Below are 24,403 nucleotides of genomic sequence, written 5' to 3' on the forward strand. Positions count from 1 at the left end.
TGAGAAGAAAGTTTGGAAGGTCGGCCGGGTCTTGGTAGATTTGCAGTGGTCTGATGCTCCTTCCATTTCAATATGATGGCTTGCACAGTGCTCCTTGAGATGTTCAAACCTTGGGAAATCTTTTTGTATCCAAATCCGGGTTTAAACTTCTCCACAACAGTATCTCGGACCTGCCTGGTGTGTTCCTTGGTTTTCATAATGCTCTCTGCACTTTATACAGAACCATGAGACTATCACAGAGCAGGTGCATTTATACGGAGACTTGATTACACACAGGTGGATTCTATTTATCATCATCGGTCATTTAGGACAACATTGGATCATTCAGAGATCCTCACTGAACTTCTGGAGTGAGTTTGCTGCACTGAAAGTAAAGGGGCCGAATAATATTGCACGCCCCACTTTTCAGTTTTTTATTTGTTAAAAAATTTTAATTATCCAATAAATGTTGTTCCACTTCACGATTATGTCACACTTGTTGTTGATTCTTGACAAAAAAATTTAATTTCATATCTTTATGTTTGAAGCCTGAAATGTGGCGAAAGGTTGCAAGATTCAAGGGGGCCGAATACTTTTGCAAGGCACTGTATATATATATATATATATATATATATATATATATATACATATATATATATATATATATATATATATATATATATATATATATATATATATATATGGCGGAAAACACTGGTGACTGGTGCACTGGTGACTTGAAGCTCCACTCTTTGACCCCCAATTTGGCCAAATTTAACAATTGTCCTTTATGCATGTGTGATACATCTTTGGAAAGCTTAAATTCTCAATTTTCTAGGAGAAGAAACATTTTGAACAAAGGGGCATTTACTTTTTTAATTTTATTTTTTTTTTTATTTGTTTGGATCGATTATTTGTCATTTAACATATCGGGAAAAATGCAAGAGTAACCAAAAAAAATACAATTAAGTGATTGTTATGAGGTAGATATCCGTGACTTATTTACAGAAAAAAAGTTTAAAATATGCCAGAGAATTTTTTTTTAAGTCTTTTTTTTTTTTTTTTTTTAATTATTTTTAAAAAAATAAATTTTAGACATCGATTCATGTTTCTAAGCTAAAAATGACAGACATTTTGAATAACAAATGTAATTACTTCTTTTTATGGCTGGGTTGAAACAAAAGCGGTTGCCTGACGTCTGTAAACGGGGGTTTCCAGGGTAAAATGGACAAATTAAAAATAGTTCGGGGGCTCAATACGCCATAATTCTGCTATGGCAGCATATAGACATATTGTTCTATCAAAACAGAACAGTTCTTTTGGCTTAAAATACAGCCATTTATTTTAAAGAGGGGTGCCAGAGTAGAAACTGCTTTTTCAGTCTTGTCTGTATTTTCCGCCATATTAATTTTGAGTGAATACGTCACTTGCAGCACCTCTGTCGCTGCTGACGAAGCATACCAACTCTCTCAATAACAGAGTGCAACAAGTAGCACAAACTTAGCACAGACGAATGGCACCCTTTTGGGTCCATTTTGAAATAAATTTTGCTAATAAACAAGCTATTTTCATCCTTCTGCTACGGGTTTATCACTAGTTGATGTCCAATCTGTTTAAGATGGAACGGTGGCAGCGAATGAACATTCATTAGCATCCCTCCCACTTCAAATGGATTGGACATCTATAATGGCCAATGGCAACCAATGAGTTTAATTTGAGTGCATTTCTGGCCATTTGCCGATTTTTAAAAAATCGTCACTTTTTGACTATGGCACTTCCTGCTGTTTTTTTGGCATTTATGGGTCACTTCTAGAGGTGCACGATAATTATCGGTCCAATAATTATTGGTCCGATAATAGGAATTATGACGTCATCCCAATAAATCCGATAACATTATATATTATCGGCCCTATTAATAATATTTTTGGCACAGTATCGGATTGGGATGTGTGCGTTTGTTTCCACTCCTGTTTTTCCAGTATGCAAAGTTTTGTTACTGTCTTTGTTTTGTTCATTATAATAATGTTCATGTCATCATGAGAATTCTGGTTCGGTCAAAGGCAAATCTATGCTGAATCAACCACTAGTATTTTTGACCTACAGGTGTTCAAAAAAATCAGGTGAATATACATTGAAAAATTATACATACATTATCGGTTATCGTATCGGTATCGGGCTTGAGGAGCAGGAAGTTATCAATATCGGTTTCAAAAAATGGATAACGTGCACCCCCAGTCACTTCCATTTTATTTTAGGTTACAGAACAGGAAGTCACCAAGAATCTCCCCAAATGATTAGGCAGTGACTCAAACAGAAAGTGACCCGTAAATGCCCTAAAATCCCCTAAAAAGGGGATAGCGTGGCTAGGGGATGGCTAGTGGTAGAGTAGTTGTCCACCAACCCAGAGGTTGTGGGTTCGATTCTCTGCCCTGATGAACTCGCCTAAGTATCCTTCAGCAAGATACTGAACCCCACATTGCTCCTGGTGCTGCGTCACCAGTAGGTAGATGGCAATGTAGTGTAAAGTGCTTTGAGCGCCTTGAAAGGTGGAAAAGCGCTATACAAGTATAACACTATAAAATGAACAAAAGTGACCTGTAAGCACCCCAACGATATATCGATTCTTGGCAGGAGCATATCGATAACCTTTTGGGATACAAAGCAGGCCTGGAGTGGCTAATCAGAAGGCCCAAGACCCAATGGTCCTGAAATTACGGTAATGGCTCATCTCAAGCATTTCCTCGTAACTTTTCTAAATCTGAAGATTTTTCAGCTTGTTATATCCACAAACTTAAAAAAACAAAACGAATAAATGAATACGATAAAAACCTTCAGTTTTGTACACAGTCACCACATGTAATTCAAAACACCTGCAAAAGGTTCCTGAGCTTTAACCAGTCTAATATAGAAGATAAAACTATAGTTAGTACCCCAAAATAAAATGGTAACTCCACACAGAACCCGTGATTGAGCCCTTGATCTCAGAACTGTCAGCAGACATGCTAACCACTCTTCCTCTGTGCCTCCTTTTTGACAAGTTATTTGGGAAAAAATCATGTTTAATTCATATTTACAAGTGTAAAGTAATTATTTTCTTGTTTCTAATGAGGCTTACATTTAGTGCTGCAACAATTAATCGAGAAACTCGGGTAATTCGATGAGGAAAAAAAAAGCTTCGACTCAAATTTAGCTGCTTTGAGTATTCGTTTAATTGGAGTGGCATTGTACTCGTTTGTTTTGAAAGTGTTTGCATTTAGTTTGATTGATTTGGGTGGATACACTGCCCTCTAGTGGCAACAGTGAATATGACATAACTCATGTTACATGGATAAATTCAGCTGCTCCCCGTTTTTATATGAGGTAATATATTTTCTATGCAATTTACTTTAGAGATATATTGAACTTTTTTTGTGGGAACATGAGTTTGAATGTTTTGTTAAGAGCATTGTAGAAATAAAATAAATTTTTTAAAAAAACGTTAGCATTTAATAGCATTTAAGCGAACAGACGTTTGCTATGCAAGTTAGTCAATTGTTCTTTTGTTGTACTTATATCTTCATTTAGTCATTTTTTTCTATACCATTGGAGCCTAAGCTCATGCATTTTAATTTATTATTAAATGAAAGTGCAATTCTGCATAGTTTGAAGAAATTAAAATCAAAATTACTTCTCCTAAATAAGGGTGTAACGGTACATTTATTTGTATTGAACCATTTCGGTACGTGGTGCTCGGTTTGGAATGGTGGCGTACCGAACGAGTTTCTGACGTAATGTAACCCTTACTTTTCGAGGCTGCGAGTCGATCGGGTTACAGTTTCTTTGTGTACATTATATTTACTCCGTCTTCTCTACTATAATGAGGACCAACACGGTAGGACAGTATAACCCAGAAACGTCAACGGCGCAACAACGTGGCAGCCGCGAGAACGCAGTGAAACGCGGGCGTTAAAGTCAATTGGCTGATGCACACCAGTCGCAGTGCGGCCGTGTGTTAGACGCGTCCCAGAATTGGCTTAACACGATGCACGCGAAAAGAACGGCAGAGTTTATTATTTGACGCGAGACTCGACCCTCCTGCGTCAATACTACTACCGGTAGCTAGGATCAGGCAGACCGGAAGTCACTCGTGTAAAAATACGGTAGATCCGGTCGATTTTCAAACTAATATGCAATCGTAACCCACTTTTTGAGTCCATCAGAACTCTTGAGTGGTAGATCACAGTTGACTTGTCTTTGTTGATGTACTGCTGTCTTCTCTGCTATAATAATAACCAACACAGCCCCGTGTTCAATACAAAACCCTCCTACCACAACAAAACAAGCAGGAACTAATATTCACATAGGAAGTTATACAACATAAAATATACAATATAAATGAATACTACATCACATTTGAAAAATATAAACACATAATAAAACAAATAATAGCCCATTTAAATAAAATAAATTGAAATGAGCTAAAACACCTGTAATTAAATAATAAGAATTATACACAGATCCTGCTCACACAATTAAATTTATTAATTTCTGTGTGGCGCTTTAACTTGAGAAAATCCACCAATAAAGCTTTTGAAAACTGTTCATAAGAAAGAAAAAAAAAAGATTCATTAAGGCATTTTATTTGTAAAATAAATGTTAAAATATTTGTCATTGGGATTGCTTTTCCCTTTAGCACGGGACTTCTTTTTTCTTCTTTCTTTCAGAAAGAAAGCTGACAAAGGCAAATTGTTGTGGGATTATCTTTAAATACCCGCTACTTTTTGAGCAGAATTCTAGCTTTGTATAGGCTAATGTTCCTATTGTTGAAAGCACAAAGGTGTGTAATAAACAACTAGCACATTTATATTTTGCATTTTGTTTTCTGACTGTACCGAAAATGAACCGAACCGTGACCTCAAAACTGAGGTACGTACCGAACCAAGATTTTTGTGTACCGTTACACCCCTACTGCTAAAATATATTCTGCAACGCATTAAATATTCTTAGCCCGATTACCGTATTTTTCGGACTATAAATCGCAGTTTTTTTTTTTTTTTTTTAGTTCAGCTAGGGGTGCGACTTATACTCTGGAGCGACTTCTGTTTTAAATTATTAACACATTATCATTTCACATGTTACTTTGGTGTTTTGGAGTGACACTGATGGTTTGGTAAACTTGTTAGCAAGTTCTTTATGCTATAGTTATCTGAATAACTCTGAATAGCTATATTACGTTAACATAACGGACACGTTTGCATTTCGTTGTTTATGCATGTAACATTATCATACCGTACACTTATTCAGAATGTGGTTCTCTATTGTATTTTTATTTTTGCCTTTCAAGATATCTGTTCTATTTGTTGGATTTTATCAAGTAAATTTCCCCCAAAAATGCGACATACTCCAGTGCGACTAATATGTTTTTTTTTTTTTTTTTTTATCTTCATTGCGTATTTTTGGGCTGGTACGACTTATACTCAGGTGCGATTTACAGTCCGAAAAATACGGTAATCCATTATTCGAACCAATTAGATAGATTAATCGACTACTAAAGTAATCGATAGCTGCAGGCCTACTTAAATTTGATGTAAGGTAAGCACAGTGGTCAGCTTCTGTGCTAATAAGTGTATTTAAAAAAAAAAAAAAAATGCCACTCGTCGCAAGTTAACTATTAACAGCTTGCGATTAATCGTGATTAAAATTTTTAATCCCTTGACAGCACGATTATGATTACGATATTTCAGTACGGTAGGTCATGATATAAAGTGGCCAAGTCTGTGTCATGAAACTCCAGGACTGAAAATGACTCCCACTCCGGCCATAATACAAAGTATCACGATATATCAACATTTCGAGATTTTGTCACGCCCCTAATCTCAAACTCATTTACTGCAAAATGGACCCGAAGGGGTGCATTCGTTTGCACTAGGTATTGGGACACCCCTATCTGAAAAACAATAGCAGCACAAACAAACAAAAATTCTTAGCACAATCGAATGACATCATTTTTCTGGAAATTTGCTTCTGATGGGGGGGGGGGGGGGGACTTCACGGACTTTCAGGAGGGAAGGTTCCACATTTACCAGTAGTAATAATTGTGTTTGAGATTCACCCCTTCCTCAAAGAAACTTATGCCTGCTGCCTCTGGTAAGGTCTCACTCTGAACCCACTTGAAAACTTTGCTTGTATACAAGCAAGCACCCAGGTGGTGAAGACCGTTCCGCCCTGTAAAACTATATTCCCTGTACAACTATATTCAGCCTTTTTCAAAAACGTTTACCAAAAGTGCGCTCCGAACTCGGAAAACTTGAGCGCTCAGCAAAACATTCCCGTCCGAGTTCACCTTCAAAAATCCCAAAGTTTCATTTGTTCAGGTTAACACGACCAAGTTACGTACCTTGCCCACCCACTGCTCCTTCCAGGTTTTGTTCTTCGTCGTTCTTCTCATGTCCTCCATTGTCAGACATGTTCCAAGATTACTATAGCGTCTTTGCCACGCAACGCGTCTATGTGAATGTTAAAAAAATTGAATTATATAAATACCTGAGGGAAATATACACAGGTAAAAAGCGATAATTTCTCTTCTCGTTCGGACGTGCCAGGTACGTCAAAAGTTTGTGGAACGAGGAAGTGAAGTGTACTGCCTCCTGGAGTAACCAACAGTGTTGATGAGCACATTGTGCATTTTTTCAAGACGTTTCCTTCCGGTATAGATAGTGCAGTACGGCCATCTTCAGGTATTTAGGTGTCATAACATGCTCCTTTTTTATTTTTATATTTTAAATTTAATTCCTTTTCAATTAACATGAGTAACAGACACAAGGTGAACAATGAACGATACGTACCAAAAATAAAATATAAAACAAACACAAACACGCCAGGAGGTACAAATATTCAAAACAGTAGATATCAAAAGAAGAAAACAATGAACATGATTTTTTTTTCTCAACAGACCTACACACGGTCAAGCAGTCCAGTGCCAGAGTAAGCGAAGCAACCCCAAAACATTTGGCAACCTCCGCCATGTTTAACTGTGGGGACGGTGTTCTTTTCTTCTAAGGCAGGGGTGTCCAAACTTTTTGCAAAGGGGGTCAGATTTGGTGTGGTAAAAATGTGGGGGGCCGACCTTGGCTGACGTCCTTTATGTATATTATATTTAAGCAAATTTTTGTAAGCCATTCTGTGTGTCACATTTGCTTCATTATTTTTTTATATTAATAATTTCAACAATCTCACAACTAGCCTTCGTGGCGTTCTCTTTCGACTCTCGGGCTCTTGAAAAATACTGCTGCTGTGAAATTAAACTAGCTTCAAGTTGCTTCAATTTCTCGCTGTGTATCTTCCCTGTAATCTTGTCGTACATGTCAACGTGTCTTGTTCGGTAATATCGCCTCACATTGAACTCTTGAAAAACAGCGACTGTCTCTTTGTAAATGAGGCAGACACAGTTGCGTATTTTAGTGAAGAAATAGTCCAATATCCACCTATCCTTGAAGCGTCGGCCATCGCAGTCAACTTTCTTTTTTTTGTAGATTGTCGCCATTTTAGAAAATTGGAAGTAAAGGGTCACACGGGGTAATGTTGCTTGGAGTGCTGCTGCCTTTTAGTGGATAAATGAGGAGCAGCATTTAGTGTGTAAGCCACTTCATATGCTGGTAGCAATACTGCTGACATTTTTTTTAAGTCTGTCCAGGCGTTATTGATTTTATGACAGAGGCTGGGGGCCGGATGAAATTTGACCACGGGCCGCATTTGGCCCCCGGGCCGGACTTTGGACATGTTTGTTCTAAGGTCTCGGGTTTCTTTCCCCCGGTAAACTATGTTGATGCCTTTCCCCAAAAAGCTCTACTTTTGTCTCATCTTAACGGAGAACATTCTTCCAAAACGTTTTTGGCTTTTTCAGGTAAGTTTTGGCAAACTCCAGCCTGGCTTTTTTATGTCTCTGGCTCAGAAGTGGGTATCCTACCATCAGTGTTGTTAATAACGGCGTTACAATATAACGGCGTTACTAACGGCGTTATTTTTTTCAGTAATGAGTAATCTAATTAATTACTTTTCTCATCTTGGCAACGCCGTTACCGTTACTGAGGCGGGAAAGGCGTGCGTTACTATGCGTTACTAAGTTGGTTAAATAAAAAAAAGTCTGAGAGAAACGGACTCACGGGGACGAGAGCAGAGCAGGAGTGGGGAAGACGGCGCCGTTGCAACCGCGATGCTAGATGGCTCCAATAATACCTGACTGCAGCCATAGCCGACAAACTACGCCCACATTGACACGGTAGATATCATATTATAGAACTAGATGCAGATGACAGACACTGCTGCATTGCCAACATGTTTTAAGGACTACATGCGTTTGTAAACAGCCGCCATCTTAAAGCAGTAGACCTCTCAGGAAGGCCCTGATGTAGAGATCCTTCCTAGCGAACCTAAGTAAATTTTTTAAATCTAAAATGCTCCTAAATCGGCAAAATCTTAACTTAAATCTATCTTTAAATGATGAAACAGTTTTAAAACTTACACATGTTTAAAGTAGACAGAAGGGAACTAATGCAATAACGGGAGAAATTTTAACAACTTTAACGATTGATTCACAACTTTAAATGACTTCCACACATAGCAAAGGTTACTAGCTAGTTATCGCAATACCCTTGTGTCTAGTTAAGTGGAGGGTAAAGAATTGGGCTTGGGCCAATTGTCCCCCAAACCCTTTAAGCTTCACATTGTGTGACCTGTTTTTTTTTTTTTTTTTTTTTTTTTTTTTTTTTTTTTTTTTTTTTTTTTTTTTTTGAGAAAAAAAAAAATATCACTAGTTACTTTGCCAAGTAACTAATTACTCTTACATTCAGGTAACTGAGTTACTAACGCAATTACTTTTTGGGAGAAGTAATTTGTAACTGTAATTAATTACTTTTTTAAAGTAAAATTAACAACACTGCATGGCACTAAATGCGTTAGTAGACAGCCGCCATCTTAAAGCAGTAGACTTTTTAGGATGGCTCTGTTGTAGAGAACCTTCCTAGCGAACCTAAGTAACTTTTTATCTAAAATACTTCTAAATCGGCAAAATCTTGACTTGAATCTATCTTTAAATGATGAAACAGTTTTAAAACTTTCATATGTCGAAAGTAGAGAGAAGGGAACAAATGCAATAATGGGAGCAATTTTAACAACTTTCAACAAGTGATTCAGGGTAAAGGGTAAATTAGGGTAAAGAATTGGGCTCGGGCCAATTGTACCAAAAACCTTCACAAAAAACTTCACATAGTGTGGCCAATGTTTTTTTTTTTTTTTTTTTTGAGGAAAAAAAAAAAAAAGTAATTATCACCAATTACTTTGCCAAGTAACTAATTACTCTTACATTCAGGTAATTGAGTTACTAACGCAATTACTTTTTGGGAGAAGTAATTTGTAACTATAATTAATTACTTTTTTTCAGTAAGATTAACAACACTGCCTACCATAGAGTTTCGTCGGATAGTATCGGTTGACACTGTTGTACCCTCGGACTGCAGGACAGCTTGAACTTGGTAGTCGAGGTTCTTTATCCACCGTCCGCACAATCTTTTGTTGAAATCTCTCGTCAATTTTTCTTTTCCGTCCACATCTAGGGAGGTTAGCCACAGTGTCATGGGCTTTACACTTATTTGATGACACTGCGCGCGGTAGACACAAGAACATTCAGGTCTTTGGAGATGGACTTGTAGCCTTGAGATTGCCCATGCTTCCTTACAATTTTCCTTCTCAAGTCCTTGGACAGTTCTTTGGTTTTCTTTCTTTTCTCCATGCTCAATGTTGTACAAGGACACAGGACAAAGGTTGAGTCAACTTTAATCCATTTTAACTGGCTGCACGTGTGATATAGTGATTGCCACCAGCTGTTATGTGCCACAGGTAAGTAACAGGTGCTGTTAATTACACAAATTAGAGAAGCATCTCATGACTTTTCAAATGGTGGCAATACTTTTGTCCGGACAGTTTTTGGAGTTTTTTGTAAAATGATCATGATTTATTTCCCCCAATTCTCATTTGTGTTTTTTCCTTGCAAGCAAAGTAAATGAAGACATTACTACCGAAGCATTTATAACTGAAACATTTTCTGGGAGAAATTGAGCATTATCTGACAGAATTGTGGGGGTGCCAATACTTTTGGCTCTTAATGAAAGTGAGAAAATGAAGGTCACAGCTTGCTAAATCTACATTTGTGGAGAATTTTTAACACAAAATGAATAGATTAACAATAAAAAGAACATCATTCCACAGTTTTTTATAGAAACAAAAAATGACATTTTCCAATTTGAGTTTGAAGTCGAGGTTGCTGATGATAAACTTACAAAATTCTTTCCAAAATTGATTGGAGTAAGAGCAGGTCCAAAAAAGTTGCTGAACTGTCTCTGGATGATTTCCACAGAACGAACAGTTTGTATCATTGTTCCTCTTGATTTTTTTCATGTGGGGGTTTGCAGGATAGTAGTATCGATAAATAATTTTGAAAGACTTCTTTGACCTTATTTGTCAACAGAAATCGCTTAGTGATAGTCCATACCTTAGACCAAATTAGAGCTGCAACTATTATTATTATTAATTGGATAATTAATTAAACGATTACTCGATTAATCAGATAAATGTTACTTTTTTCAGTTACCTTCACAATTTAACTTGAAGTGGTTTTAGGCATGTTGTAAGTAACAATGAAGACAAAATGGATGATTTTAATACAGCTTCCTGACTTAACTGTAGTTTGCAACTGGACTGTTTTAAGTACATAAAACGTTCTACTAGTATAGAAGGTTTAGAGTACAAACCATTAAAATAATTTCTCAGTATACACATCAGACAAAAGTCCTGTTCATTCAAATAGAAAAAAGGTTTGTTTGTTTTTTCTTATGGGCAAAGCACTGATACGAATTGTGTCAATGACTCATTTATTTTCTTTATACAAACTAAATAACAAAATTGAATAAGGAGGAGGCAGACTGTAATTTGTCAGTTTTCTTTAGCAAACAGTTGTTCATGAATACAATCCAAATCCAATTTCAAAGCACACTCTCTTTTATGACAATTTACAGTTTGAAGGGGAGTTTGTGTTGAAAGGAGACTCAAAGCTGTTATAGAGTATGAACGGTTTTATGTGTTTAGTTTCTTTATAAAAAGAAATGAGAAAACTTTACTATCTAACAATAACTCATGTGCTAATATGCTTCTCCAGAACACAATACAAATGAACACTTCAAACACTAATTAGCATAATCGCTCACTAGCGTAGCCCTCCCCGTGCTAAGTAATAACATCTCATCAACAAGGAATACATATAATACAACTGGCTTCATATAGTCACCTCTGACGGACGCACACTGGATCTAACAGTGTATACACAATATACAGTAACTCTTGACACTTAGTAACGGGGCCGGTGTTCTGTCAAAATTAGCTCCCTTATAAAATTTTGCTCCCAAAGCTTTAGTGTCGGTGAAAAAGCCCTCTTTTACATTCAGTTGGACTCTCTATATTATCCAAATGTGCTAGATAAACTAGTTACATCATAAACATACATGTGCAACACGAAATGGCGTAAATGAATGCCAAATGGCACGTCGAAGTCGTTAACAGTGAGAGAGCAGGGTGCAGTTGTTGTGTGCAGCTAACATGGTAGGATGTGTCTGAGGAGAATTTTTCTACATGTCCTTCCATGATCAAATTTCAGTAAATATTCCTTTCTTTAAATAAAGTTTGTAGTGTTTACTTAGGAATCGCTGCATTCGCAGCCATTTCTAACATCACGCGCATGCGCAGAACAGCAAAGTTGCAATTTTTTATGTGTGCAAAATTTGTCAAAACACCGGCTCCACGCAGGGGCAAGAGGGGGCTGTGCTCCCTCAAATAAATGTCTTGCCCCCTCTAATCCAAATTTTAGAAGTTGAGTAAGCACATTTTCAATACACTCACAAAATTCATATATTACAAATTGACATATTAATCTGCACTCAACATACAATCACTCTATATACAAAATCTGCACATGGCTCTTTAATATGGTAATTATGCACGTAACTTGCATGTGGCTGTGAAAGGTATGAGTTGACACTTACGGGAAGCCCCTTCAGGAGATCTGCTGTGTGCATGTGTTTCAGGAGATCTGAGTTCCCAAGTTGGAAAATCGTTCTAATGTCCTGTAAAGTTGTATTGTGGGATAAAAACATGGTTGCTAAAAATAGGACTAGCCTATTTTAGTGCTCCAACGTTACATCACAAGTTGAGTGAATGTTTGGCGCTTTTCATAGAGACCATGTACCGTAATAGAAAGTCATTTTTTCCCATTACTCCAGCAACACATGAATGCAAGCATCAATATTAGCATGTGCTAACCATTCAGTTGATGGCGGGTGCAAATTACATCTTCCCACCTGCTTTACAGGTTAGTACCAGATAAACTGCCCATCCTTGTTTTTTTTTTTTTTTACCTACTGTATGTATTGATGTTTGTTTGGTCGCTTTTTCCCATGAATTGTGAATTTAAATGGTTCGACTTTACTCTTTAAGTATCAGGCTGTTAAGTGAGGTAAACTTCTCTGGTCTTGAATTAAAGTAGCACATTAGTTGTTGTCTTTTAGCCTACTGGCTATGAATACAATGACAATTAAAAATGATTTAAGTGAGAGGCTCTCACTCAAGAGCTTTGTCTAATATTGTGTTAATATAATATGTGGTATTTGAGCTGTATCAATACTGATGCTGTTGGTTTATATGACCAAAATGCCCCTAAGTGTTTCAGTGGGCTCACTCCTCGCCATTTTCCTGCCATTCGGGAGTTCAGCAGATAATGCATTGTCTTCGCCCAGAACAAGAGCCGGAACCGCCCACGCATGGGACTGCTACAGCCGCTGCCCATCTCCTCCAGGCGTTGGGCAGAGATCTCCATGGATTTTGTCACAGGACTCCCGGTCTCACAAGGCAACAACACGAGTCTAACAGTAATTGACAGATTCTCATAGATGGCCCGCTTTATCGCTCTGCAAGCCCTGCCCTCCGCCAAGGACACTGCTGAGATCATGCGGCAGGTGTATCGGGTTCATGGGTTCCCCAAAGACATTGTTTCTGACCGGGAGGCCCCAGTTCGTGTCCCGGTTCTGGGGGACCTTCTGTAAACTGATCGGAGGCAAACGCAGCCTCATCTCTGGGTATCATCTGAAATCCAACGTCCAGACCAAGCGCTTGAACTAGCAGTTGGAAACCGCCGGTGCCTGGGACAACAGTATTTCGTTGGCTGGGAGGGATATGGCCCCGAGGAAAGACAATGTGTCCCCTCCCGCTTTATTCATGACCATAGCCTCATCACGGACTTCCACAGGGACCATCCTGAGATCCCTGGTCCATCTGGGATCTGGTTCCTAGAGTGGGGGTCTGTCACACCTGAGTGAGGGTTGTCATGTCTAGGTATACTGTTGTCTCTTCATGCTTTATTTTGAAGCCTCACCCTCCGGTTTCCACCACTCACCCTTCCTGCTGTCTCACCTGTCTCTGATTATGATTACCTATTGTTCCCCCCTGTGCCCCATTCCTCATGTGCTTACATTGTTTGTCACGCACTAGTCTCGTGCCAAAGTGTCTTCGCTCTTCGTTGCCACCAAAGCCAGTATCCATAGCCATAGACATTCTACTGTATGTTGTAAATTGTTCATAGTGTTCTGCCATAGCTCTTTGTTATTTTGTGCCTCATGCCTAGCCCTTTGTTGCATTTTGCCTGGCTCTCTTGTTTCTCGTTTGTATCATTTTTCTTTCATAGCCTGTTATTTCCTCCTTCTGAAGCACCCTCAGTGTGTACATGCCTCTGACCATTTATGTTAATAAAAGACTGAATCTGCATCTGAGTCTGCCATATCTTGTCTAAGTGTGACATTGGGGTAGTCTAGTATGCCTCAGATGTAGACCAGTCCTTGGATAGCTCAGATTTTTTTTTTCATTCAGTTTTTCCCAAATCACTTTTTTATTACAATACTTTAGTTACATTCTAGGAGTGCTCCAGTGTGCCCCAGAAGTGCACCCATTCTTGGATAGCTCCCTTTTTTTTAATAAGCGGACTTGCGCTTCAAAATGCTTCTTCATTCGTGTTTGAAAACAAAGGGTTGAATTGAACATTGTAAAACCTGAACCAATACACATGGAGGTTAGTATAGGTCACTACAAATTTATTTTGCATTGATCATTTGCTTATCAATTAATTAGGTTCATATTTGTGAGAAATGTAGCCCTGACCCCTGTTCACCCATTCTGTTTGGTCTTATTATTGCCCCGTCCCCAGAAAAATGTGTCCATGCAGGTTATGCTGTTATATTGTCCCAACCAATGTTGAGACCAAACCTACACCCTCGGTAATAGGATATAGTACCTTATAATAATAACAGTTCCTATATATGACACTGTGCTAAAAAAAAAAAAACATTGTTTAAAAAAATATCAGACATTATGTGCAGTTACTCATTACTTGAGTATTCTTTTCACCCAAATTTTCTTTACTCGTAATCAAGTAAATTTTTTGGATGACTACTTTTACTTGAGTAATATTGTTTCTTCTTCCTGCCTCCGACGAGGGCGGACGTGTTTTTCCTCCCTGCTGCTGCTTGCTGTTATCTTCCTCAGTCAGTTTGTCTGCTTTTTTTTCCTCTGTGGATAACCGCGCTGGTCTCTCATACAAAAATGGATCTGATTAGTTGGTCTATCAGCGAAATTGACAAGATTATTTCAACAAGACACCACCAGGAGAGCCGTCCTGCCCTGACGGGACCTTCGCCGCTGGCTATGTGAGATATTCATGGGATCACTGGAAACCAGCATGTCTTACTGTCGTATTGGTGGAAGATATCGAGGATATTTCGCTGTTTGCCGTGACGATTGTGGGGTTCCTTCTTCTTGGCTTAGGAGGTGCCCTGCTCAACCGGAAAGTTTCCAAGATGGCAGCTTTCAAGGAAATCAACAAATTGACCACAGATCAAACGGTGCAATTCGAGGCCTTGGAAGATCGTGTGGAGGCCTGGACCGAGAACTGGCTCTGTGGACTCACGGTTCGGTCCAAAGACGGATGGAGAAAAGTGGATACTATCTTGCACCAGGTGACGGAACTGTCGGGGCAGATGACTGAACTGTTGAGACAGACCGCGTCTAACGGCAATGACTTAACGGACCTGAGATCTCGCCTACGCCATGAGGAGCGCGAATTTGACTGAAGACCAACAGTATTTGGGCATCTAAATTACTTATTCGGCTTAATTTGATTATAATTTTTCCTTCCTTTCCCGATCGCCCTTATCCCCCCCCCCCCTTTCTCTTGGAGGAACCGCGCAGATGTTTATGTCTTTTGTCTACAGACATGTACAAATACTGATACACTCACACACTCACACACCACCTTCCCCTCCTCCAATCAACCCCCACCTTGCTATCACTTCCCCCCTCCCTCCAGCCATGACTGGTAGTTTTCCTTTTTTTTCGTACAAAAAAATCCCTGCACGTGACCTGTGCGTCGTGCCATATCCCTGCTATGTTGTATGATATATGTGTGTACTGTAACTTCTGTAACTGCTCTGTAATTCCTGAAAAAGAGAGAGTTAGGCTAGGTTCATACTGCAGGTCTTAATGCAAAAATCTGATTTTTTGTCATGTTTTTTAGCGTGCCCGTTAAGACTGCCTTTGTCCATTCAGACCGTTCAAGTTTTATGCATGCGCACTAAATCGCAGTCCGACATGCGCTGAGCAAGAAGACCCGCATGCGCAAAAGCATCAAAACAAATGACCACACATGCTGGTTGTCATCAGTCATTCCAGGGATATCACATTTTGATTTCCAAAAAGTGAACACAAATAATAGACATAATTAATCCCCGTTTAGGCCTATATTCAAAGTTTATATGAATCGATAGCATGCACGCACTGTCCGTGCATGTCACACACATATACGGGCAGTTTGCCCCGACACTCGGCCGTGTAAGCAACCGATCGTTCTCAGGCATATCCTCAACCCATTTTAATTTTTTTATGACTGTCGTCAAGCCCGACCCTTCCCAAAAAGCCGTGTTCAAGGCAAGCTAGGCGCTAACGCACAGCTGCACCGCTACCGTAACGCGGCGGCTTTTTTTAAGTCGCATAAACAGTACCTTATTGTACCTCACAGTATCTTATTTTTTACTTTACTTTATTAATATGACGTGTTCTATCCTCACTGAACGTGAAAGCTTTACTGACAGCAAACAAAGCAATAGTGCATTTTGAAGCTTTTACTTCCTTCACTTTTGACAATTTGAAAAGCTGTAATTCAATTCAATTCAATTTTATTTGTATAGCCCTGGATCACAACAAAGTTGTCTCAAAGGGCTTTGCAGAGGCAATATGATACACAATCTGAAACAGCAAATGAAGCAATAAATAAATTCAAGTTCTGGGTATCCCCCATCCTTAGACCCTCCATGTCGGCAAGGAAAAACTCCCAAAACTCCAGAGTCTTCGGGAGAAAATGACAAACCTTGGGGAGTACCACAGTCAGGAGAGATCCACTCCCAGGACGGATAGACAGGAAGCCCCAGGACCGCTAATGGGAATTAGCAGGCGAAGTTACAGCCCGTAAAGATGCAGTGGAGTAAAGGAACAAGAAGAGGTCCATCTCGCCAGATGAGACGGGGGTAGCAACGAGGACGTCCATCCAGTTTGGGGTCCGGACAGTCGGGAGGCTGCAGCTGAAAAATAGCCCCTCCCCAGAGGGGAGGGGGGAAAGGGGACACCGGGTGACTAGTGATGAAGAGACTAGACAACTAGATATTAACATTGGAAAATAGAAATAAAGTAAGATAGTGGTAGGTAGAGTGAGAAAAAGGAGCTAGATGTTATGAACGGCAAGCCGTTGATGTGGATCCCAAAAACAGACAAGGAGATCAGGTAGAGCTAATGTTTGTATTTAATAAGTACAACAAAAGGGAGCACGCCAAAATGCGAGTAGAACTGAGAGAGCACGCCAATAAACGCGGATATAATAAAATACAACAAAGGGAGCACGCCAATAAACGCGGATATAATAAAATACAACAAAGGGAGCACGCGAAAAATGTGAGTTTAACAAAGTACAACTAAGAGAGCATGCTAGAATGCATGAATATAACACAGTACAAGAATCTGACTACAAAGCCCAAAAGAGCACTAAAGTAAAGATGACCAAACCAGAATACGACCGTAGAACGTCGGGAAACTCGAAGGATGACGATGAACACACAGGCGGTAAGCAAGGCAAATAGTAAGCAATAGTCCGACACTTGCAGATGGTGACAAGCTTCCTTAAATACTGAGCTTTCCTAATCAAGCACAGGTGTATCGCATTACCCCGCCAATCTGGCTCAATCAGGTGCTGCATAAAGGAAAGAAAAAGAACTGAGACACACACAAATATGACACTAGAACTCAGTGGTGGTACTTCCCCCAGCTTTATAGCTTCAAGTGCAGCTTAGACTAAACTTAGAGTGTACTCCGACTTCAACTAGCCTGACCATAAACTTTGTTGAATAGACCCTACCCACGTGACGTCACAACTCCGCTCTCCTGACTGGTGCCGCCCAATTGTCCGTCAACACATCGTGTTTACCTGTTACGGCTACGTACATTCCTCCTATTTACGGCGTGTTTTTCTTCTCGTTAACATTAATAATCAAAATGGTGAAGGCGTGTGTGGCGGTCGGTTGCAATAACAGAGAAGATAGACGGAGAAGACGGAGAGACTTGAAGTTCTACCGGATTCCGAGAGACCCGGAGAGAAGAGAGCGAGATGGGCTGCTGCAATTCGACGAGAAAACTGGGCTCCAAACGATTACCACAGATTATGTAGTAGTCATTTTATATCTGGTAAGATGCATTTAATATATATTTAGAGGGTTTTGTGTTGACAACCACAATTAAGATCATTGCTAGGCTAATCGCCGACAACATACACGTATGTATGTAGTGAGAGTGCTATCGCTAAACCATATAAACATTAAAAGCCCTAACTCCATTGACAAACGACATGAAATACATTAGACTTGACAGTGGATGTTAGCAATAACAAAAGATTTTGAATTGAAAATTTCGTAACTCACCTTTCCAAGCACAAGATAGATTCCTGCTGAATTTTCGTGAACGAGGACCTGTTTCACCCAACCAGCAACGAAGTATTTATAAGCCTCCAAGCTCTTAAAGTTTTTCAAACTTTCATGAGAATAGGCTGGAGCAGTATGCTGTGACGTCGTTACTCTCGCGAGACTCCGTAGACGCATGACGCAATCAACTGGCTAGGCTAGCAAGTAACTTTGCTCAAGAAGACTTCAACTAATTTTTCCCAAAAATTATACACGATCGTGATTTACCTTTTTTCTCCGACTCCGCCACACATCAAGGAAACGCCATGGCAACATCCAGTCAACGCAGTGATCTCCCAGCGAAGCGTAAAAAGGCAGATTCTATTGATTCGGCTACATCGACCGAAGATCTGTTGTTAGCAAGCCCACCCGAATACACAAAGTCACTTAGCGAGGGAATTGGATCAATCGATAAGAAAATATCGATAGCATTAGAAATCCTTCAAGCCGAGATTAAAGAGTTAAAAGAAAGCCTCGTGTTTACTCAGCAGGAGGTAGTATATCTCAAGTCGCAAAACGATATCCTTAAAGGCGCCTTCGAGTCGACGACAGGTCTATTAGAATCCCTGAAAAAAGAGAATAAGATAATGAAAGAATCTATTTTGGACCTTCAATCAAGGAGCATGAGGGACAATTTAATTTTCTCTGGCATCGAAGAAAAAACAGTAGAGAAACCAGAAGCCCTCGTTAAGTCATTTATGGCAACATCTCTCAAGCTGCCCAAGGAAATGGTGGATTCGATCAAGTTTGCGAGGGTACACCGTCTTGGGAAGCCAAGAGGAAGCGGTCCGCGTCCAATAATCGCCAAGTTCGAGTTCTACCAGCAGAAAGTACTGGTGAAATCCAAAGGAAGAGAATTACAAGGAACAAGATTCGGCATGAATGATCATTTCCCGCGCGAGATCAACGAAAGACGGAAAATCCTCTATCCAATTCTGAAGCGGTCCAGAGCAGAGGGCAAACGTGCAATTATCACGTTTGACAAACTTTTCATTGATGGTCAACTATACCGAGACAAAGTGCTCACCCCATGGCTATTCTGACCGATAAGTAATGCCTAAATATTTCTTTTATGCATACAATGCTGAATGTAGCTGTCTTGATTTAAGCAAGACATATGTATAGATTAGGGAGGCTTAATACTTAGTCTGCTATTCCTAAACACTTCCAGTATGCATATAATGCTGAATTAAATTGTTTTGGGTTGATTAAGGCACATATGTAGAATAGGGCTGCATGATAACTATTTTGTCTGTACCTTCGAAACACTTCCAGTTCGTATATAATGCCGAATTAAGTTGTCTTTTGTTTGAGCAAGGCACATGTGTAGATTAGGATTGCATGATAATCACTTTGTCTGTACTTCCTAAACACTTCCAATATGTACACAATGCCGTATTAAGTAGATTTGATTTCAACAATGCACACGTACAGATCAGGGTTGCATGATAATCACTTAGTCTAGAAGAGTCACGCATGTCTCACACTACACATTTCTATACTGGCGCTCATATCTTTTCTTCTTTTTCTGGGTTATTTGTCTCACCTTTTCCACACCGCTGTTTTCAAACACACACTAAGTACACACTTTAAAATTGTAATGTTTTGTGTTGATGCTACTCATGTATTTAATCCTTCTAACAACGTCTTAATGTTGTGTGAATTATGCCAAGAGGTTTACAAAAAATTGCACTCAGTTTTATTAGAATTTGATTTATTACATACTCGTATGGCTTCTAATGAATGTGAATGGTTGTTGACATTCAGGACCGAATATTATAACACACATCCTGAGATCATTACTTTCCTTAAGATACTTATAAATATCCGCATATGACGTATATAAATTTTGTTTCATTTAATGTGAATGGCTTCCGATCGCAGGCAAAGAGAACTAAAATTATGGAATACATCACCAAATTAAAGGCAGACCTCTTCTTTATGCAAGAGTCACATCTAGCCAAATCCGAAGAGAAATATTTTAAACACTCAAATTTTAACTTGATGTATTCAGCCAGCTATAACAGCAGACAAAGAGGAGTATCAATATTAATAAATAAAAGAATCTCGTTCACATTAAATAGTGCAATTGCAGACACGGAAGGTAGATTCATAATAGTACAAGCCACCATAAGTAATAAACTGTTCACATTAGTGAACATATATGCCCCAAACAACGAGGACACACAGTTCTTCCACAATATCTTTGGTAAACTGAGTGACATGTCAGAGAGCTCAACAATTATTATAGGAGGGGACTTTAACACAACTCTTGATCCAAGTATAGATAGCTCCAATTTTAAACTCACTAAACAGTCACAAACCGCAAGAACCATTAGGAAATATATGGACGATTTCGGCTTAAGTGACGTCTGGAGAGCAAAACATTTAACAAAAAGGGAATATACCTTTCAATCCCTAGCCCATGGTTCATGTTCAAGAATAGATTTTTTTCTAGCGAATAATTCCGCTATTAATAATATTTCGCCAAGAATACATCCAATAATCATCAGTGATCATGCACCAATTTCTTTAGCCCTTAAAATTGACTCCCGCACGACACCCCACGCAACCTGGCGCTGTAATGATTCCTTATTAGATGACCCAGCATTTGATACATTCGTTAAGAAAGAATGGAAAGACTTTATGGAACTTAACGATTCCCCAAACATCTCACCATCATTGCTTTGGGAAACAGGAAAATGCGTAATTCGAGGCAAGATTATCTCATATTCATCATATTAAAAAAAACAAGAACAGAAGTTGGAAAACGAATTAGAAATAAAAATCAAACAACTGACGGAGGAATTCGCCAATAATCCCACAGACAATACCACAAAAGAACTTTTCAGCGCCAAAGAACGGCTCAATAGTATTCTGTCTAAAAAAACTCAGTTTCTGTTACAACAACTACGATATACCAACTTTGAGCATAATAACAAATCCGGGAAATATTTAGCAAACCAACTCGAACGTAACAAAGAAAAAACATTAATTACAACAATACAAGATTCAGCCGGCGTAATAACACAATCACCAGAAAAAATTAACGAAACTTTCTATAGCTACTACAAAAACTTATACTCGGTGACAATTGATCATAATGAAGACATTGACCTATTCGTTAACAATCTTGACATCCCCCAAATAACTTTGGAAAGCCAACAATTGCTAGATACCCCACTTACCCTCGCTGAATTATGGAATGCCGTAAAGGACATGCCAACAGGTCGCGCACCGGGGCCCGACGGGTTCTCGACATCATATTTTAAACACTTTTGGAATATGCTGGCACCACTTTTCTATAGAATGGTCCAAGAAATCAGTGCAAAGGGTCAAATTAGAGACAATATGAACACTGCAGTAATCAAACTACTGCCAAAAGAAGGGAAAGACCTAACCCAACCAGCAAACTATAGACCAATATCCTTAATGAATACAGATATTAAAATTATTGCAAAGGCTTTAGCTACTAGATTAGAACAAACTCTTCCCACTATAATTCATAAAGACCAGACCGGCTTTATTAAAGGACGTAACTCTACAAACAATATAAGACGCGTGTTAAATCTTATTAATATTGCACAGAATTATAAACAGAAAGCAATTATCCTCTCTTTGGACGCAGAAAAAGCATTTGACAAAGTCAACTGGATTTTTCTCTTCAAAGTTTTGGAAAAATTTGGCTTCGGTGAGCCATTTATCCGCTGGATAAAAATATTCTACAACGCCCCAAAAGCCACTGTAAACACAAACGGGGTCATCTCACAAAGTTTCTGTCTTCAAAGAGGAACTCGACAAGGCTGTCCACTCTCACCCCTATTATTTGCTCTATTTATTGAACCATTAGCAATTGCAATAAGACAAAACGCTAATATCAAAGGGATCTGCTCGCACACATCGGAACACAAAATTAACTTATACGCAGACGATATACTTCTATATCTAGAAAAACCAGAATCCTCCCTACATGAGACTTTTGAACTAATAAAGACATTTTCACAAATATCAGATTATGCTATAAATTGGTCAAAATCAATTATAATGCCCTTATCAACAAACTCATGGAATCCTGCAAATCAAAATCACAATATTCCAATAGGGAATATAAAGTATCTTGGAATCAACATTTCACCAAAACTTACAGAATTAATTAAACTAAACCATACACCCCTCCTAGCAAAAATATGTGAAGATTTGACACACTGGAATAATCTACCCATCTCACTTTTGGGCCGGATAGCAACAGTCAAAATGAAAGTATTACCACAAATAAACTATTTGTTCTCAATGATCCCCTTTAAACCCACTCAAAAATGGTTTCAAGACCTAGACTCAGCCGTCACAAAATTCTACTTTAAAAACAAGAAAAACCGAATTAGCCTTGCCAAATTGCAAAGAAATAAACCAGAGGGGGGTCTAGAGGCCCCTAATTTCCAACACTATTATATAGCAAATCAAATACAATATCTTATTAGGTGGTTATATCTTAACACTGAACAACAGTCATGGCTAGAATTAGAGCAAACAGACTGCAACCAAATACAATTGGCAAACCTCCCCTTTATTAGCTCTAGTATTAAGCACCATAGCTGCTTCAAAAACCCAATGATAGCATGTACCTTGAAAGCCTGGTGGAGAGGTATGGAAATTACGCAATCACAACAAGCCCCGTGTAAATTCTCACCAATCTGGCACAACCCAGACTTTGTAGTTAATAAAATTCCTATTTATTTCAGCACATGGGATGATACGGGAATAAACCAGTTACAGCATTTGTTTAAAGATAATACATTCATGTCATATGAAAAAATAGTACAAGATTTCCAGATCAAAGGGGTCAATTTCCTTCAATACAATAAAATCAGGGCAGCCATCAGAAGCAAATTTCCATCACTAACGGGTACGTTAGACCCACCACCTTTCGTAAATAAAATAATAAATATACATCCTCAACAAAAAAAAATACTTTCAAAAGTATATAAAGCCCTCTCATGTAACAACTCTACTTGCCTACCAATCCAAAAATGGAATAACGAACTTTCGGTAACATTAGATAATAACTATTGGTCCAACATCTGTAAAAATGCATTTATAATGACAAAGAATAAGAACCTTCAGCTTATACAGTTCAAAATACTGCACAGATGGCATATTACTCAATCTAAAATGCACAAAATGGGGTTCTCCCAATCCGATAAATGTATAAGCTGCAACGAAGATATTTCAGATACATACTTTCATGCTCTTTGGCAATGTAAACCAATACAAGATTTCTGGGCACAGATAACGAAGAAACTCTCTTTCCTATTGAACTGCAGGATTCCATTGTCTCCAACTCTTTGTCTGCTTGGCGATCTGAATACAGTGAATATCTCTATCCATCAAACCCGTCCACTACTAGCAAGTCTAACGATAGCCAAAAAAACAATATTGTTGAATTGGAAAAACAAACAAAACATTAGCATTAACCAATGGCTAAATCTAATCATTGAATATATAACATTAGAGAAAATATCTGCCAAACAGACAAATAAAATGGACAAATACGAACAACAGTGGGAAACGGTCGCAAGAATGATGAACATAGACTAAGGATTCTCTCTCACCTGCGAAGGAATGCCACAAAAATAATAAAATTGTATACATAAATGGATGTATGCGGGGTGTCCAGGGAAGTTGTATGCATCCTTCTGCAGCTGGAAACTGGACATGTTTAAATCCGAATTGTTTTATACACTCCCAACAGCATGTAATAAATAATTTTTCTTCCTTCACAGTTTAGTCGGTCAATGGGCTTATTTTACAAGGATACTCATGGACAATTTGGTTTCCAGCTGCTGGGGATCATATGCAACTTTTTTTGGAACACCCTATATATTACTTATCAGACTTGGAACAATTAAGGAACTATGCGTAAATAATACACTTCACTGGTCCTTGGCATACATCTAATGGTGTTTGATAAACCTCTTCTTCTATCAGCTTTACAGGTGGAGTTTGTTGGCGTCCTGCCCTGGGCCGTCCCGCCGCCGGTCTTGGCCCCCGGGATTTTCGGCCGGGGCTTGTCCGGTTGCGTCTGGCTGTGCGGGGGGTCCCGTCGGGCGCGCGCTGGTGTCGTGGGCGGGTGGGGGGGCCGTGCGGGTGCCGGTCCGGGGCCGCGGCCCTTCCCCGGCCGGCCGGGTTGGGGTTGGGGTTGGGGTGGGGGCTGGGGGGTGTATGCGGCAGCCATGGTTCCCTCCCAGGTCCGCCCGGCCGGAGCCGCGTCTCCCTGTACCGGGTGCCGGGGAGGTGCC

The 24,403-nt window shown here is 39.2% G+C and overlaps 1 protein-coding gene across 2 annotated transcripts in view; it reads right to left on the bottom strand.

The window, feature by feature from the left end:
* Positions 1 to 6,620, bottom strand: part of zgc:153993 (uncharacterized protein LOC767645 homolog) — a 45,451-nt gene extending 38,831 nt beyond the window's left edge. For both annotated transcript variants that reach the window (XM_057841553.1, XM_057841545.1), the window contains exon 1: positions 6,356 to 6,620. In XM_057841553.1, the coding sequence (XP_057697536.1) occupies positions 6,356 to 6,415 (60 nt within the window). In that variant the 5' untranslated portion in view covers positions 6,416 to 6,620. The remainder of the gene's footprint in view (positions 1 to 6,355) is intronic.
* Between the last annotated feature and the right edge of the window lie 17,783 nt (positions 6,621 to 24,403).

The sequence above is a fragment of the Corythoichthys intestinalis genome, chromosome 1, assembly GCF_030265065.1.
Source record: "Corythoichthys intestinalis isolate RoL2023-P3 chromosome 1, ASM3026506v1, whole genome shotgun sequence".
Classification (NCBI taxonomy): domain Eukaryota; kingdom Metazoa; phylum Chordata; class Actinopteri; order Syngnathiformes; family Syngnathidae; genus Corythoichthys; species Corythoichthys intestinalis.